This window comes from Saccostrea cucullata, unplaced genomic scaffold (genome assembly GCF_032062105.1).
Source record: "Saccostrea cucullata isolate Sc308-1 unplaced genomic scaffold, CSIRO_AGI_Scuc_v1 ctg640, whole genome shotgun sequence".
NCBI lineage: Eukaryota > Metazoa > Mollusca > Bivalvia > Ostreida > Ostreidae > Saccostrea > Saccostrea cuccullata.
Window position 1 is genome coordinate 21,676 of NW_026925288.1, and position 19,177 is coordinate 40,852.

At 32.6% G+C, this 19,177-nt stretch overlaps 1 protein-coding gene across 2 annotated transcripts; it reads right to left on the reverse strand.

The window, feature by feature from the left end:
• Window positions 1–660: 660 nt before the first annotated feature.
• Window positions 661–17,103, reverse strand: LOC134268523 (nonsense-mediated mRNA decay factor SMG8-like). Of its 2 annotated transcripts, XM_062750788.1 has the most exons (23): window positions 17,023–17,103; window positions 16,578–16,698; window positions 15,702–15,737; window positions 15,283–15,405; window positions 14,882–14,965; window positions 14,662–14,729; window positions 14,389–14,557; window positions 13,928–14,016; window positions 13,597–13,730; window positions 11,270–11,287; window positions 9,678–9,880; window positions 8,900–9,039; window positions 8,085–8,172; window positions 6,249–6,404; window positions 5,611–5,751; window positions 5,152–5,374; window positions 4,198–4,623; window positions 3,759–3,917; window positions 3,421–3,558; window positions 2,236–2,357; window positions 2,081–2,142; window positions 1,592–1,771; window positions 661–855 (listed from the first exon to the last, which is right to left on the reverse strand). In XM_062750788.1, the coding sequence occupies exons 1-23, from the start codon at window positions 17,076–17,078 to the stop codon at window positions 738–740; spliced, it is 3,054 nt and encodes a 1,017-aa protein (XP_062606772.1). In that variant the 5' UTR covers window positions 17,079–17,103; the 3' UTR covers window positions 661–737. The 2 variants fall into 2 exon arrangements, with proteins under 2 accessions (XP_062606772.1, XP_062606773.1); XM_062750789.1 differs by lacking the exon at window positions 11,270–11,287.
• Between the last annotated feature and the right edge of the window lie 2,074 nt (window positions 17,104–19,177).

Genomic DNA, 19,177 nt, shown 5'->3' on the forward strand with positions numbered 1-19,177 from the left:
GAATGTGACAACAATTTGTAAGAATTCATGTTAGGATCTGTCTTAATAAATGGTCATTGCTACTGTGGCGTCTTCTTTGGTCAAGCAGGATAAAAATAAGCCTGAAAGGACATACTGAAATTTCCTGTTATGGTCAGTTTTATAACTTGGATTTATACATTTTATTGTACCAAAGAATAATATTCGAAAATTTCCAGAAAATGATTGCAGTCAAGAAGAATACAGACTGTTTATTAATATCTCTGATATAATTTTTAGATAAAATTATTTCTTGCCCATTACCAATTACTAATTTTCACATTTCAGTGTGAAAAATGACAATTTTGTAAGGTTGTTGACTTGATATAAGAACAGAAAGCGTACCAAAACTAATTCAAATAGTGCATAGGCTATATGTAAATAAATTACCATCATGCAGTGTTGATATACATGTATTATATATCCTGGTAGATTTATTTCTGCTGGTCTCTGACTTCATTAAATCCACTACAACTAAACTGTAATAAATCTATTGTAACAGTAAAAAATCAATTTTTTTGTTTGAAAAATTCTATTCTAATGCTTTGGAATGAGTATCATAAAATAAATACATGTACATACTAATAGTACTATACTAGTATTACTTTTTAGGATAAAAATAGATCATCAAGGCAACCACAATTACTTGTATACACATTTATTGCATTCTGAAACAGTCATACAGCACACATTCATCAACCACTATTAAGAGAAATTAGTCATGGACTTTTGTTAAGGTCTCTAAAGCTGAATACTCCCTTCAGCATTCGACAGAACTGCATGTGCTGGGAGTCTGTTGGTATGCTAAAGGGTCCATGGTCACCCATGTAAATATGCCTGGTGACATTAAGGAAAACATTAAATCGTTATAGCGAAGTCCTGGGGACCTGTGAATTTAATTCACTATATCCGTAATTCGTTATATCCGTATAATGAATTGGTATAACCATATACATGTATAGCGAATTTGCTATATGCATGTTTTCCTTCAAGTATTACTACCAAATATTTCAAAGAAGTAAATATTACAAAACTTACTTTCGTTAACCAAGGTTTTATTATGAATTGAGTTTTATATACAAATGCTAAAATAAAATCAGTTCAATTTATCCAATTTTGAGATCTTTGAAAGTTCGTTATAAAAGATGTAAATTTCATTATATTTAACGTCAACAGGACTCAAAATGAGTTCGCTATATCCGTAAATTTGTTATATCAGAGTTCGTTATAACCGAAATTTTACAAAGATTTGTTAAGAATTTTGTCGTGGACCCAGAAAAACTTCGCTATATCCATGAATTCGCTATATCCGTGTTTGTACTAAACAAGTTTTACTGTAATTAAAATTAGTTGTAACATAAAAAATATTCATATATTTTAATGAGGAATTGGTGTCCAGAGGCTATAAGTTATTAAAATGTGTAATTTTATGTCAAAGACTCTAATGAAATAATATTTAATTATCATAACCAAGACCAAGACGGAAATTTTTCAGCTGCTAGCTCACTGTCTACACAATAAAAGCATGTAATAGGCACACAAATAAAAGATATCAAGATCAAATGAAGGATACGGTAGCCTTACGACCCAGAGAGTTCCAGCAGGCAGCTCTGCTGGGTTCTCTGTTCCCATGGAGAAGACTGGACAAGGCGGTGCTGATGGCTGAATGTTGGGGTCCACAGTTACTCTTACTGGTCCCTCGGGGGTGGACACATACACCCTCATCAGCTGGGCTACATATCCTTTTGTACTTCTGAAGAGATAAGTTTGGATGCCATAAAAAAAATGGGGGGCATCTGAACTGGAACTTGTAAAAAGATTATATCAGTGAACTCAAAACATTTCTTTTCAAATGTTTAGTATTAAACATTTATAATTTCTCTATTTGTCAAGATAACTGAACAAATTTTCAATTTTTTTTTGTACATAAAGAGTCTTAATCATTTTATTCTACAGCTTAGTGTCTTTAAAATATTGTCTATCCTGCCAGAACAATTTAAGCCAGCTGAGTTTCAGATAATTTGTTTACATCGCTTTAAACTTTATTTCCACATAAGCTTACCTGCACTGAGGACATGGACAATACAATGGCATGTCCAGACTGACCAGTTTAGTGGCATTATCCTGCAAAAATAAAAATAACAACACTTAAGATATCATGTTTCACTTCTGCTGCTATCTACAGTTTCTTCTGAGAAAGCTGACATGACATCTGACCTTGACTGTGCTGGAACTGGAAACCTTAATGACCTTCTCTGGACCGCTACAGAAAAACCGGTGTCCTCTGGGACACTCATATTCATCTCCCAGGTAGATCCTCAGATTGACTTCTCCAACCTCTACAAGACAAATTTAGTGACAGATTATTCAAAGTTCACATTTCTAGGGGATATAGTACATGTACTTATGTACAGTAAAACTTGTTTTATACGGGCACCACTGGTTCCACAGAAATTGGATGAATTAGACGACATTCCAGATTATTAAATGATCAGGAATTCTGGTGCTCTCTGATTGGTCTAGACGCCTTTTCCTGAGATGTACCTCAGAGTGAGTTCACCTCGTTCTGGGAGGTTCACTTGGGTTTTCCCTCTTGACCAACCATAGATTTGCTTATAGTTTTTTCGACCAATCAGATTGCGTGTTTCAAATCATGTGTCGGTGTGAATGTAAACATCTCAGACGCCAGTACCAAGGAAATTAAACGCTTTTGAAAGTAAATGGTTGAGTATTGATTGTTTAATTGATAATAATTTTTTTCCATTTTTAACTACTAGTTGTTAAGCTGTTGATGTATAACAACATGTGAAAAGTGTTTTTACACTTTGCGTTTTATTATGAGTGTTCATATTTGATGGAAACAAGAACGAAAGTGTCAAAAGGTTGTAAAATTCCTGATCATTTAATAAAACGGTTATTGACTTTTGAATTCGGTCTACTCGTGACTATACTGACCTGGTCAGGTATTGGTTAACCTCGGCCTTCAGCCTTGGTCAATCAGTACCTGACCAGGTCTGTATAGTCACGAGTAGACCTCATCAAAAGTCAATATTTGCATATTAGACAACATTCAAACCTATTGAACTTACTGCAAGGAACCTAATTTTACATTGTGTGAGGTACATGTAAGATTTTGGATTATACAATACTCAGATTAGAAAAGTTTCATTGTATATCATGTACAAATAGATTTTTAAAGACTCCTCTATTTATACCTCAAAAACATTCATACAAGTGATACAAACAATACACACATAAAGGTACTCTGTATTATGTCAAATTTAATAATTTTAAATCACAGTGATTTACAGTGCATTGTGCAATAATGTGTGTTAGACACTTCCTGCTGGTGTACTGAGGTGAGTTCACCAGTTTACCCAATGGCATTCTTAACTGCAATACCTTTATTGCTCTTTTTCTGTTTTCCTTTCCTAGATGTTGTTTCCCCTATTGATGGCCACTTGTCCTTTTCTGCCTTTACCGTAATATCCCAGGGTAAGAGAAAATTACTTCCATGTAAAAATCCTGGCAAATCTAATCCTGAAAATCAAATGTCTGAATATCAAAAATGATCAAATAATTGGATTCAAATGAGGGACATCATTCTATAAATTTAAAATCTTCTATAAGTAAGGGTCACATTTTGGATTGTCACCAAACGCCCTTACAAACATTTGTTAAAATCCTATCATGTGTAGTATTCTACAAATCATAATCAATTTTCCTATTACAATGAATACCTGTATTATGATTATACATGCTGGATTTTCCCAGACAACAAATGCTCCAGGAGGGAAACATAGGGAGGAGATGAGGGGGAGAATCGGAGTGAATCATTCCATACAGGTACTCCGTGGTGGAATGCTGCCGCAAAGTTCCTACCTCATCAAGCTCTATAACTGTTAACATAAAAAATAAATATTATTTTTCCTATGAGAGTTACTTTTTTATCAGTAGGTCAATGAACCATAAAGAATAATCATACAAACCACAAGTTTCAACTGCATTTATTAAGTACAAGTAAAAATTATTAAAATATTTTTAAACATTGCTTATGTTATACCTATTCTGCATTCCCATTCCTATCTTTAAATAATTAAGTTTCATTTTCAACTGGTTAAAGATAGACTTCTTGTTAATAATATGTTACAACACCAGACATTTCAATATTTCACAAACCCTTCTTAAGAACTGATTTTCCTAATGGAACCTCTTCTTTCTGTGACGATTCCAAATCCACTTTCTGAGAATTAATTGTTATCTCTGGTTCTGTTCTCTGGGAGCTGGGATCCTGCTTGGGTGAACTGGGCATGGTGACCACTTCCTGTTTAGGTGAGCCTTCCTCCTCCTTCTGAGATTCCTCCACTTCCTGTCTTACTCCACTCCCTTCCTCTTTATCCGGACTCTGTTCCACATCTTCCAAATGATCCTCATCCTCCTCTTCCACTACATCCACACTGTGTCCTCCCCCCTCTGGTCCTGACCCCTCCTCGTGTTCATCTGTCCCTCCCTCCTGGTCACTTTGGTGACTTGTGTAGTGGTCAGTGGTGCTAATTCCACTGTGATGGTCCTGGTGAGGAAGAAATTCACTTCCACCTGACTGACCTGTCCAAGTATAAATTGTATATTGTGTTTATCGCTTTTAAAGAAAACTGATGTTCATCATTTCATCATAAATGCATTCTATATCTATGGGAAACTCATTTATAATGTAAAGATACTTCATAGCTTTAAATCAAGGTCATTTGGTCAGATTCATAGACCCCTGCCTCTTCTGAGGTATCTGCTTTTATACTAAACTGCTCTGCAATACCCTACAAAGCATTAATCTAGAAGAGTTGCTTTTAACCCACGTGAACCTCATTGTCTTTGGATCACCCCTTTCAGATGTTCTCTAAATCTACATTTGGTGAAGATTTCTTAAAAAATTACACAATTGTTTATTTCATTTAACTAAATTACAATTTCACATAAAAACATACATGTTTGATGTAACTATCTTGGTCAAATGACAGTACATATTATCTTTGCAATTTCGAGGTCATAATCACACTGTATAAGATTTTCCACTTCTAAGACTTTTTCTACAAGTACAACTTTAACATCAGGAACCACACTCTGTAGAGTTCTTACCTAAACTGAGTGCCAGACTGAGACTACCCATCCCAGTGACTATGTCATGCTTGAGGGTGTCTTTCTGAATTGCACTTTCTCCCTTTTCTTCTCGACTGGGGGCCCGCTTGATCAGGCTAGCCTTAACTTCAGATGTACTGGGTTTGAATATGGGTAGGTCTATATGCTCCAGCTCTCCACAACAAGATGCCTCCAAGGCATCAAAGAAATCAAAATTGGCATACTGAAATTTAGAACAATGTTTTCCATTAACTTTTTAAACAAATTAAATGTCTACCTCTCTGATGTTTCATCTTTTATATTTTTTAGATTGCATGTTCATGTACAGAGGAATAGCAAAGTGCCAGTTTCATATCAGTGCACTACATGTAGGTTCAGTACACTGCCTTTTACACTTCATCACTCAAATATCTGTACATACTGTGTGTATCCTGATCACCAGTATATAATACTTAGTACCTTGTGGTCAAAAGGGTCCTCTTTGTCTGCCTGTTTTCTGCCACAATTACAAGCAGCTTTGGTCTTCAGCTGACTAGAGTGAGGCATTATGGGTAAATGTCTATTTTCATCAGTTTCTGGGTCATCTGGCAGTCTGTGCAGCTGTAAATGACAAACATCATGAAATTCATTACATATTTGAAATATTTCAACAAGATTTTTAATAAATATTCACTTTTATCTATTGGGGTTAAGGAAATATTTAGAATTAAGAATTTTTTTATGTAAAACTTTTTCTAAAGGTGATGCAAAATTATGTTCCGATACATATATACAGGAAACAAATCCAAAAGTTTTGTTTAAATCCAGACTTACAATGTATTCACAAACTGCTTAAATATATAAAATGAGAGCTTAAATTTTCAAAGAATTTTTATCTTGTTAAATTTAATAACATGTACAAAATTACACATACAAAATTACATCTCAATACTTCATGTAGGTTACAAGATTATGATCTAGAAATAGTGTTCATTAATGCATCAAAGGTTCATAAAAACATTAAAAAGTCAATTTCCCATGACAAGACGTGCAAATTCTTTTTAAAAACATTGTGCATTAAATCAATCATAATAGTGCTACTCTATACAAGTACTTACTGGATTAACACAGTGGTTAGACAAGATACTGATCTCCTCACACAGCTGTCGGCCATTTCTCCAGAACTTCTCACACGACTGTTCCAGCTGTTTAAGGTACTTGTCACAGGCTGGTCCCCGCGCAAACTGGTGGAACACTCTCTGAGCCTGGGCTAACTGAGAGTGAGAGAGGAAATATGGTGTGTGGCAATGCACTTTGAAAAAATTACGCACTTTGAAAAAATTTTTCAAAGTGCATTAAAATTGGGACAAAATCAACCCACTTTGAAAATTTTTTTCAAAGTGCGTTAAATCTGGGACCAACTCAACGCACTTTGAAAATTTTTTTCGAAGTGCGTTAAGAGTCTACATCAATATATTTTACCATGGAGACACTTAATGCACTTTGAAAAAAGAATTAAATCATATTTTAGCAATGGAAAGATTTTATTTGTTATTTATCTTTCAAAATTAAAACTTATGAATTGATTAACTCCCGTCGAAAAAAGGAGAAGACAGGTATAAGATTCCTCAGTCCAAATCTTTATCTTTTGAATACATAGGTGTCAGTAACAAACGGGGGAGGGGAGCAATAAACCCAAAAAGGGTAAGCTGCATTTTCAATGTTTATACGATGTATATATCTTTCCAGAATAAGTGGAGGGCTAAGCCCCTCCTCCCCTGGCCCATTGCTCGGTCTCGACGTCTATGCTATACTCAAAACATTTATATAATTATGTATTTACCTAACTGGTATGACGTTGAAAACTTTCAATATTAAATGAGTTAATTACAACAGATGAAACTAGAAATACTGAAGTACAGTAAAACGTATGAGAGAGAAAGAATTTTCATTGTTTTGAACAATCAAATTGCCCCCTTTTTATTATGATAAATGCTAAGTTGCTTTAAGCTGTCCACTGTTAGTGCCCCCTTTACACCTTTACATATACATGTACTTATCAAAGACTAGAACTTAAAGAAAAGAAAGAAATGAATGAATGATCTTAAACAATCGTCACTCTTTTTTTCAAGACCCTTTTCCCTTTTATTTTATCAAAACCTTAAATATTTAAAACTTCAACTTCTCAGGTCCTGAAGTGAGTTCATCATAAAAAAGTCATCCATCCAGGATCTGTTATTTATCATACCGATTATTTGTAAGAATATTGATCAATCTACATTTTTTTTCAAAGTGCGTCAATATGGTCGATATCAACGCACTTTGAAAAAAATTAATTTTTTCAAAGTGCGTTATAGCTTGGTCCCAAATTTAACGCACTTTGAAAAATTTTTTCAAAGTGCGTAATTTTTCAAAGTGCGTTGTAACAATGGTGGTTGACCACACTTTAAGTAATACCATTTGTAGATACATACTGTAAATCAGAAATTTTTCAGGAAATCTTTTTTTTGAGAGATAGTAATTTGGTTATTATAATCGAGACTATAAAATGTTTTTAATCAAATGTAAACATTATATTTTCAATTAAAAAGGCAAAAGTGTAAAATTCATAAACTTGAATTTTGTAAATGCAAACAGAAATCTTAAAAACAATGGATATGTTGAACAGAGTTAAAGTCCCACTTTTCCTGTATTTTTTAAACCTGGATATTGCAAATCATTTACATCTTTCTCAGTCTTGTCAGCCCTGATATAATGAGGTTTGACTGTATAAGGAATAAACTAGTTTTTGGGGTCTAATTAGGAAGGCAGGTCAATTGGATCAGCTAGAGGATAATATAAATGCCTTCAGTATATGAATGTCTTCAAATGATATTTGTATAAAAGTTGTTTTTAGATCACATAATTCATAAAATATAATAATATGTGAGACATAATGTACATGAATCAATTACCTTTGATAAATGGAAATTTGTTACATAGTGGGTTGGTAGACCTTCTTGATATGCAGCTTCAGCAAGAGGTAGAACTTTATTACAGCGACTGCAAAATTTTAAACAATTAATAAATAATATGTCTTAATTGACAATGAATGAAACAGACAGCAATATTTATAGCTATAAATTATACCAAAAATAAAGAAAGAAATTTTACAGGGATATAATTTTGCCATTTTTAGGCCAAAAGAAAATATTCTTTTGTTTCCTGTCCCCTGACCAAAAAAATTAGGGTAGGTAGGTAGGGAAAAAATTTTATTTTGAGAAAAAATTTTATTTTGAAAACTCAATGAATGCAGAACATATATCATGTAATAACAAGAAAATGATATGTTAACACTTTACAGAGCAAGTTCGTTAATCAAGATTTATAAAGTAAAGGTATCCTGTACACTTGTGATGTATTAGTTCTGTAAATATTGTTGGTCGACTTAAGCATTTGTTAAGCATTTTAGGAAAATAGTCACCCCAAAAATGAAAATGTAATAAAAACTTTTAGGGTCGGAGGGTAAAATGTAGGGTAGGTCGGGTGACAGGAAACAAGAGTATTTTTTATTTTGGCCTTATGAGGGTGTTGAGATTGCATGTTTAAATTAAAATATTGCTAACACTTCATTCTGTATTGAAGGTAACTGATGTATTTCTAAGCATTATCAAATCATTTAAATTACATTTTGCTGAAATTTAATTCATTTTTAAAGACCCAATCACTAAATTTGCATCTGGTAAAAAATCCACTTTCACAGTATTTACTTGAATATTTAACAAATTACTTTTCAGAGAATCTGATATCAGTCTCCAGAAGTGATTTTAGGGTGTTTAGATGAGCCTGGGCTTTTCCATCAATGGAATCACCAAAATATAACTGATAGAGTCTGTCAGCCACCATAAACCAAGTCTGTGCAGTTACAGTCTGAAAGAAAAGGACCTGCATCTTAAGCCTCTGTTTCATACATGTACATTACAATTCAGCAGTACCTCAAACACTGATATCTCGAATTCCATTGTTGAAGTGATTGGAAGCTTCCGACCTTTATTCTTTATGTATTTAACCCTGAATACCTCAAGTCCTCATATATCTTGAAGTTATATCTGGGTCCTATTGTACCGGTATTTGAGATAACAACGTTAGATTGTATTTGAATGGAAAGATGTTAAGAAGTGAAGACCCCCTAGTAATACACTTCACAAAGTATCATAAAACCAAAATCAAATTTCATTTTCTAACTCATTTCTTTCCTTTTTAAACATTTTCCACTTCTACTATATTATGACTCTTCAAATGTAGCTGACTTTTCATTAGGCTGGGAGGTCAACAAATTAACCACAAATTAGCCACCAGATTCAACTTATTTTTTTAGATATGGTATCTTAAGCTGTCAACTATCATTTGGCAAAGAAAAAATTAATACATTTTAGTTTTAAAATTTGATCATTTTTGTATATCTTTATATGGAGCTCTTCCTTTAAACGAGATAAAAATAGTCTAAATATGGCTTCCACCCCCAGCCTCTTTAATCTTAGCCTGTCTGGAAGGAAAGTTATACAGACCTCAAATAAAGAAGGAACTGGATTTCTGCCAACATTATCATCAAAGCCCCTTCCTAAGGCCATGTCAATGTGTTGCCATAGAAACTCTTTGAAGCTGTTGCCTCCTTTTGAATGTGCAGTGGTGGATGATGACCTTGACCCTGATGATCCATTGCCCTGATTGACTTTTCGATTACTTTGATAACTACGACTCCTTGGTGAATCTGAGATTTAAAAAATCATTACATTATTTGTCACATAATGTACAGTGTAAGAAAGTAATTATGAACTATTGTAATTACTTTGTCTAGTATTAATGAAATTCTTTCTTGCACCTAAAACTCATCCATATGATTGTTCAAGGTTGGTGGTATAAAAATGACAGTTTATCATATATAACTATATCAAAAGAAATGCAAAATGCTACCCGAGTTGTCATAAACATTGTATGATTCAATCATGCTAATAGGGACTTGATTCTGTCAACAATAGACAAATCTAGATTATTTTTTCTCTTGTATCAAATGCTTAATTCAAGCATTGATTTTCTGAAATCAAAGCTTTCAGACCACTTCAAATTCACAACTGGAGTAACCTATGTCAACTGTTGCCTTTTGTCGAAAATATGTGTTTAAAAAAACAAAATCAGCAAAGAAACTAACTTACATAGTTCACAATATAAATGAGTTACAGAACATAATTATCCTTTAAGTGATTCAAAATTTCAATATGCATTATATATGTATATCCATGTAAATCTTTCTCCTCTTCGATCTTTCTAATTCTGTGATCAACAATACATTGTAAATGCATTTCATTTCAATAGAGCTACATGTATTAGCTGATAGAGACTTTACACAAACGGATGATTGTATTCTAAATTTCCATCTCATCTCATCTCTTCTGACCAGTACTACATGTATATTACAGCTGCTTTGGCAGAACATGTACAGCAAAATAATGAAAATTGCCGTGTCAAATGATATATTACTGAATGAAAAAGTATGAATTGAACAAATAAGACCACTGAGGTAATATGTGCTATCTACAATTTTTTTAACATCAGAAGAGAATGGAAAGTGAATTTTTGGCATTTTATTTCCATGAGGATGAAAATTTTTTTCTGACACATCTTGAATAGGCTATACACTGAGGAGATCCATATCTGTCTATCGATGACTTTTAGTTCAGAAATGAAAATACTTTATTAAGATAGATAAGAAACATGCCCAGGTATAGATATTACATGTGCCGATTTAAATCACTTTAATTTTATACATTATTTACAGGTCTGCGAAATTATAAAAATGGATTAACATTAATTCAATAAAAGAAAATGAACAAAGGTTAACCATACTTGAAAAAAAAGTCTTAGCAAGTTAACATTTCCCTACCCGCACGTGTCAAAAATACAAAAATTTTAAACAAGAATCAATTTTATTGAAAAAGTGAGTAAATTAAACCTGAAACTTGAATAAAATATTATGTTCCTGTTTCCATGCAAACAACATAAATTAGATGTACATGCACACTGTAACAGAATTATACAGATTGAAATTGATTTCAAAATTACAAGTTTTTTAAAAGAACAATTTCATGAGTGTAAGATTTACCTGTCTCTCTTAAGAAAACTGCAATGTATCACAAATGCTTTTTAATTATACAAGTTTGGTAATTACCCTTGAATTATAAACAGGAAACTTTATCTTTAAACATTCTATTATAGAATGACATTCTAATACATTTAACACCAAAGTTGAAAGTACTCTAATTCTGCTTTAATGTGTGTTTCGAACTCAAATGTATTATATACTTTTTATGAGGTCCTAAAATGTGAATAAGAGGTCCTAATACGTGAATCATCTTTTAATAAAGATCTCTAGAAATTCAACCAGTATTTACAATCAATTGATAATAAATATTCTTTCCTTATTTGGCCTATCTAAAAATTCTTTCCTTATTTGGCCTTATATATCTATAACATTTTCATCTGAAAAGATTGAACATTCCCCTGAAGCAACTTAAAAAGAATCACACAATTAGTCCATGTACATGCATATCACTGTAACTAAATGATCCATTTTAGTCCTTCAAAGAAATTCCTGAATGTTATGTACATGCAAACATAATTAATTGTAAAAAATGTAAATAGAAATTTTTAAAGGACACTATTACTTCTGTGGGTTTTTGTGTATGTCTGACAATCTATACCACTGTCGATGTCTAGCATAACACAAAATAAAGAGTCACAAGTTAAAATGTAATGTTTCTATTAATAGTAAACTACTTTGAAGAGAGATCTCTCGAGTTCCCTCTGTAAACTTATTGGGGCTTACACAATATAAAAAATCAAAAAGTTCCCCCCCCCCCAAAAAAAAATTCACATCATTGAGAAATCTTTTCTCCATAATTTATTCTATAAAATGAAATAAAAGACATATAGCTGAAATAACAAAGATAAACTGTAATTTAAAAAGAAATATCAAGAATTCAAAACTTATTATATATATCTAAAAGTTTTTTATCATAAATCTTGCTCGAAAGTATACACATTGACCGATATTGTGATGCACTGAGTGACAACACTGATGAATCAGACTGAAATACAATTGAATCTTACTGATCTTCAATTGTGAAATCCAACAAAGAATCTTATTAGTGCTTTTGTATAGGCCCGCTCACTTTCTCAAATGTAAAGCCGAAGATATGGAATGTTTCCAAGAAAGGTAGAACAGCTGTAGAAAACGGGCAAAAAAGTGGTACTTATTTCACTAAGTATGTAGTAGACCTACGCAATACTTTAATAAATTATTGTGAGTGTGGGTAATCTGTATAATGATTTTCAAATAGGATATGTTCCACAACTGGCAGCAGTTGACTGAATACATGTCATCTTCATATCAGATGCATGTTCCCGGGCCACATGAACATGGTCGTTTCTCTCGTTTTTTTTCTTCAGTACACCAGTGAAATTAAACGTACTTAAATGGTAAATGTTGATATATTATTTATTTTTAACACGAATTATAAGTGATATTTCTTATTTTTTAATGAATAATATTCGCCGTAACAGTAAAAATTGCACTGCCTGAAAAAAAGCACAAGGATTTAGATTTTTCTGGTCGCATGTTTATTGCCATGACGACGGTTGAAATGGGTATGTAGTAGCACACTGCATTTAAAACATATGGAATTTTTGACAGTCATGACAATAAAACAGTAAACTTTTGAATAAATCCAATATTTTTCATGTTTTACCACCTATGAATTTATATTTTTTTCACTGAATAAAGTGGTCCGTTATCAGCTGGGTAATTGCATGATCATTTCCAGAACTACCCCCGTTTTAAATTTGCTTGTATTTGCACTGAAATAGCTCACTAAGTCTTGTTACTAAAACATGGAGAACAAAAGATTTTTAATGCACTGAAAAGTCGCACAGAACAAACACCTATAAAATGTAAAATGCCGCTAATCTATAGGAAATCGGCAGAAATACATGTAGGATAAAATGAAATACTGTGCGCCATCGAATGATATTCATGTACCGTCTGCGTAAGGAATATATCACATGCTAAAAAATGATTGTATAGTTGTTTTTTTTCTGAAAGTCAACAACGCTTTCCCACAATCAAACATGGCTATTCGCTAGGCCGTTGGATGCTCTCCAAATTATACAGGCAAAGGATACTGCACGAAAGTGGGCGGGTCTTAATCAACCAATTAAAACGCTTGTTTTATAAAATGAAATCCGTGATTCAAATTGTTCAATTGTCAAATCCAACAGTGTCATCACTCAAGGCAACGCTATTTCGGCCAAAGTGTAATACTTTCAAGCGAGATTTGCGATAAAAATGGTAGGATAGAATTAACATAATATAGTACTAATACAAATTAAAAATTTTACTTTTGATATCATGAGTGAAAAAAATTCGCTTACCTGAATCCTTGACAATGGTGCTATTCAAACGCAGCTGTTCCAAATAGTATGCCACCGGGTCTGTAACCTCTGACCTTTCAGTATGGACATAAACAAACTCCTGATTGGCTGGTACAGCAAACAGAGAGTTGTTGCTGTAGAAAAAATGTTTTAGAGAAATAAGCACTTTTCTTTTTCGAAAAAAAAACAACATTTTTTTTACTTTAAACATTCATAATTTCATTCAAATGGCTGAATGAAAAAAAAAAGAATAAAATTTGGTTTCTGATTACAATTTAACAGCACATAAAATTTAACAATTACATGTATACAAAACAACAATTATTCTGACCTGATATTTGTTATAACTCTAGATTTCCTCAGTATTCTGTAGATCTGGTCTTCTATGGCATGTTGTAATTTTTTGATGGGGGAACCCTTCTAAAGTGGAAACAATTAAAGCTTCAAAACAATTACTGACAGTTACATGTACATGTACATTGTAAGTTGTTTTAATTCCACGGTGTTAAAATTTCAAGATATCTCAAAAAGTACCAATTGTGATGGTTTTAATTTCATGCTGCATGACATTAATTCAAACTTTCGTATAAGCATTTAAATGCTTTAAAAACAAATAATAAAATTTATGATGGGTTTAATTTTGCGGAAAATTAATAAATTGTGAACATAGCGAAATTAAAACCATCGTGAATATTTGCCGATCTACAGTAATTTACAGAAATAATTTCTTAATTTTATGCCCACTTTTTCATGTCATAGCATTCAAAAATTTTGATTATAGGCCACTAATACCAGTAATTTCCCTTTAGTTGCAGATTCTGAATCCTCTGTGCTTGAGTCAAAACAGCATGACTCAAAGATAAACAGAACTCGTGGGGAACAGGGTCGTCCATTGTACGACCAGTCTTTGGAGACAGGCAGTCCATGAAGCTGATCAGAGACACTGTGCTGTAGCTTTAGCCTGAAACGTGTATGATAAAATATCATTGTTTTCATCAGTAAATTAAGAATATGGATTGGGCATGCAAAATTCCATTTTTTTCTGGCTCTGAAGGAATTATCTACCTTATATTGTCCAGGGTTCTAAACAACCTCACAAAAGTGATATCAAATGTGCTTCCTGGATGAGATAACTGAAATAAAATAATGATCACTATGAAATCATGAATTATCTGCAGTTAACAGAGCTGACAATCAAAATTTCATAGGCAAGATTAGTTTCTTTCTTGAATATTCTGGATAATTTAATGGTACGTGCTAAGAAATTAGCTAGAGCAAAGCATACCAATAATAGATGAGAGACTCCAAACATCCACAAGAGTGTTTTAGCTATTCTAAATTCTTCCTTTTGCCACAGGGAGAAAAAATCCTGTAACAAAGAAACATCATAGTATGACAATTTTTTTTAAATTATTGCACAGAAAAATAGAAAAAAAATCTGTATGGTAAAAATACATATATATTCAAAGTCAGATATGATATATAGACATGTACTTGTACATGTTGTATGTGCCTGTAGACTGTTTGAAAATACAATGTATGTATTTTACATGTATATATTCATAAATTTTTTTTGCATGGGGAAGAAATTGTTTTCCAAATTAGTTAACAAAAGAAAGAAATACAGAATGATTAACATCTGTGATAAAAAATAAATTGAAATGACATACAGAAGTGCATGCTTACTTTTGATGATTTTTCTGAAACAAGTCTCTGACAAAGAGAGGCAACTCTATAAACATCATTTAGAGACCTCAGATGTAAAAAGATGACCTGACTCTCAACATCATAGAAACACTCCACATCTCCCTGGAAGAAAAAAAAATAAGACTTACAATGTAGTAAACACAATAAATGCTGAGAGATTATTATTAGTCTTAAAATGCAATATCATTAGATAGTAGATACTGTACGTATGCCTCTACAATACATTCAAGCTGTTTTGATAACCATGAATTGAGATTTCGTAGAACATTTATTGCTCGCCTTTCAAATTCATATGTTTAGCTCTAACTGTTTGTCGATCAACAGAATGAACTTATGGAATCAAAACAAATACAGTGTAGAAGTATTCAAATTTGTTTTGATTCATCAGAGTTGAATACCTTGGTAAAAGTATCGTCTACTTCCTTTGGGATACACTAGAAATAAAAATCTTGGATCATTAATAAACAGAATTTACGCGGTGCGTCGATTTACCCAAAAGGACCCAAAAGGACCCAAAAGGAACCCAAAAGGACCCAAAAGGACCCAAAAGGAACCCAAAAGGACCCAAAAGGAAATTAAGAACAACCCAAAAGGACTTGAATAAAAGATAATAAATGGATATATAATAAACATTTTCATATTTTATTAAAACTTAAACTAGTTTTTCGAGGGTAAAGTGTGCGTTTAGGGTGGGGGTGGGAGGTCCCCCACCACCCACCACCCCCACACATCCCCGACACCAAAATCCCTAGAACATGTCATAAAATAAAAGTTTTTTCATTTATTAAATATCATATAGTAAGATATGGTAAAAAGAAAGAGAAGTAGATTAATACTTTGTTAATTTCAGCTAAAAGAAATCAAAGCATACCTGACCAGATTTAGTGTTTGATGTGCTTGAAAACTTGTATGTTATTGTTACAGTTGCAACAATACTTCGCCTTAGGTCTATGAACAATATAAGTATGTTTTGCCAACTTTTATGTAAAAATATAATATAATATTCGTGATTTACTTCAAATTATTAATTTTCAGTGTATTATGATAGATTAATTAAAGTCCTTTTGGGTTCCTTTTGGGTCCTTTTGGGTTCCTTTTGGGTCCTTTTGGGTTCTTTTGGGTCCTTTTGGGTCCTTTAGGGTAAATCGACGCACCCGAATTTACGCATTTTTCATTAAGACTTTGTATTTTGCCATTGATAATCTCTGTAAACAGGTAAATAATAAATCGGTCAAAACATTCATCATGACGTCTGAAATATTTTCTTCCATTACCTTGAAAACATCCCTGTCCAAAATATGATTAAGCGTTGATGCTTTGGAAGCATTAGTATGGTATGCGCTCTTGCCAATGACAGATATTACACAAACTTTACTTTCCGAGTTTGGTACACTCCTGTGAAATAAGAAGCAGACTGTCACAGTCACTTAGTTGAGAAAAGTCAAGAGTATAAAGTTTTGATAGAATATGACTGCAGAATTTACAAACAGAAATTAATTAAATCACTGCCTCAAAGTTGGTTATTTCAAACACTATAAATTACGATGAAAAGTTATTTTTTTTTTACACTTAGATTCTGCACATTATCTTCAATGATGCCGTTAGATTTCATTGAAAAAAAGAAACAAACAGCTATGATCATCATTTTTTACATAGCTGTTACAATATAATTGGCATTTTCATAGGTGTTCATTAAAAAGAACAAGAGCAAACACTTACAATGCCTCAAATGCGGGTGGAAATACAAACTTGTCTGTAAAACTGAAGGCTGACATTTTGCCACTATTCGTAACGTTTTGGTAATTTCCGCTACTCTACTGGAAAAAATCCGAGAAGGTACGAATTACTTTACAGACTACGATCCCGATCTTATAATCGATTACATGTAGTGTCACTACATGTATTTTGACTACTTTTTGTTGGTTTTTTGGTGCCCTCCACCAAATCTAACCCCAGCTGTTTATATATATATTATATTATTCTTTTTGGTCTTGTTTTGTTTTTGCTTATTTCAGTATTATTCTGAAATGCTAAATTCAAAATACATGGTTGATTGTTTAGCATAAAAAGTAAACATCAAACTTCTGCACATGCATATAAATATTGAAATTAAAAATTAAAGTTCTTTTAACATAAATTTTATGTTATTCATTTACAATATATACACTGCATACACGAGAGTGCAGATGATGCCAAGATTGTGAAGAAGTGACACCTACTTGTAACTTGCATTTGTTATCAACTTTAATTACCAAATAATAAATTTTATTTTATACCCACTGATCTAGAATGAAAACGGATTGAATTTCATCGTTCATTATAAACAGCAAGGAGTATGCATGGAACCGGGGTCGGGAGGTAGCATTTGGCGATCTAATGGATGTATATCAGGCGCGGATCCAGGAAATGATCACAGGCGCCAACAAAGTAAACAGGGGGGTATGGGGCCGCCTTTATTACACTTTCTATTTTTGGTTTCATCGATTAATGGTTTTTATTAAGTGGATCTTGTAATTATAAAAGTAAACTTTACAAATAATAAAAATAATATCCACCAAAAATCTAAAAACTAAATCTTTAAAAAATAAATGCCTACATGTACCTATACATGTACCAATTCAAAAGAATCATAAGTCGACAACCGCATGCAAACAAGAGATTTTTTAAGGTTGGCCTTATAAAATTACAGAAAAATACTGAGCTCCGTTAATTCCCCTCGTCCAGAAAATATTTGCTTGATACCTTGCAATTGTATCTAGTGACCCCCTCCTAACCTGATAATGTCTGTTTGTCCCCCCCCCCCCCCCATTAAAACGAAAACAGGCATCCAACAGGCATGCGTTGGGTATCACATATAATACTAGTTTTAACTTTTAGGACAAAAACATATATATGCAGTATATTAACATCTGTTGTCATGGTAACATGTACAAACTACGACCAGAATTGCCCATTTACAACTATTACTGGACAATCGGACTGTTAGCGACTTTTAGGGTAATTTATAAATCAATATCTTGCTCTTAAAGTTACAAAACATAAAAGTTTCTGAGTACAAACGATCAACAAGGTAAGGATTTTTTTTACTTAATTCAATATATGTAGTAAAAAAAAATATGGAATTTGGAATCATATAACTTTTACTTAAGACACTGTATGTATATATGAGTATCCCCCGCTCTGAGAAAAGACATTTCTCAATTCTAAAAGTTATATTTTTTAAAATTATATTGTTTATATCATCTTTTACACATTAAATTCTGTATTTCATTGTTTTAATATTTTATTAATAATTCATTTTTCACTCTTGTTTTTAAGATATGTGAAAACAAAAAAGAAAAAGCTTCACGTACGATTCGAACCCTCTCCATAGCGCAGGGTTGGGTCTTAACCATTACTGCTTTAACCATTACTAAGTATATGCATTATCAACGTCTGTCAGTGTGATTTAAATGAACGGGTTTGTTGAAGCATACAATTTTTTCCAGAAATTTTTGATTTTCATATGGAATGGGTTCAGATTCAATTTTTAGGACGAATGAAATAGATTTCATATTTACCGGTACGTTTCCATCATTTTAAAAGCGTTAACGAAGAATGGAGACTTGACCCATTCATGTTCAAAATTCATTTTTATAGCTCTAGTAAACCCATTTTCCACTAAATATACTTAACTGTCAACTTTGAAATAAAGATATTCAGATAATAAGTCGTTCAGTAAAATAAAATGATAAAATGTTTTGAAGATGACATTACTGAGAACCATCGTCTCAGGCCACGGTCCGAAGTCCGCATATAGCTCTCTCTCCCCAGAATGGGAGAGGATCGTACATTTTGGCCGTGGTTTGCGACGATGACTGAGAACATGATTTTA

Coding starts and splice junctions, on each gene's coding strand:
- LOC134268523 (XM_062750788.1), bottom strand. CDS start 17,078: ATGTCAGCCTTCAGTTTTACAGACAAGTTTGTATTTCCACCCGCATTT. Junction 5,752..6,248: donor CTAACCACTGTGTTAATCCA/GTAAGTACTTGT, acceptor TGTCATTTACAG/CTGCACAGACTGCCAGATGA. Junction 4,624..5,151: donor CAGTCTGGCACTCAGTTTAG/GTAAGAACTCTA, acceptor ATACTTGGACAG/GTCAGTCAGGTGGAAGTGAA.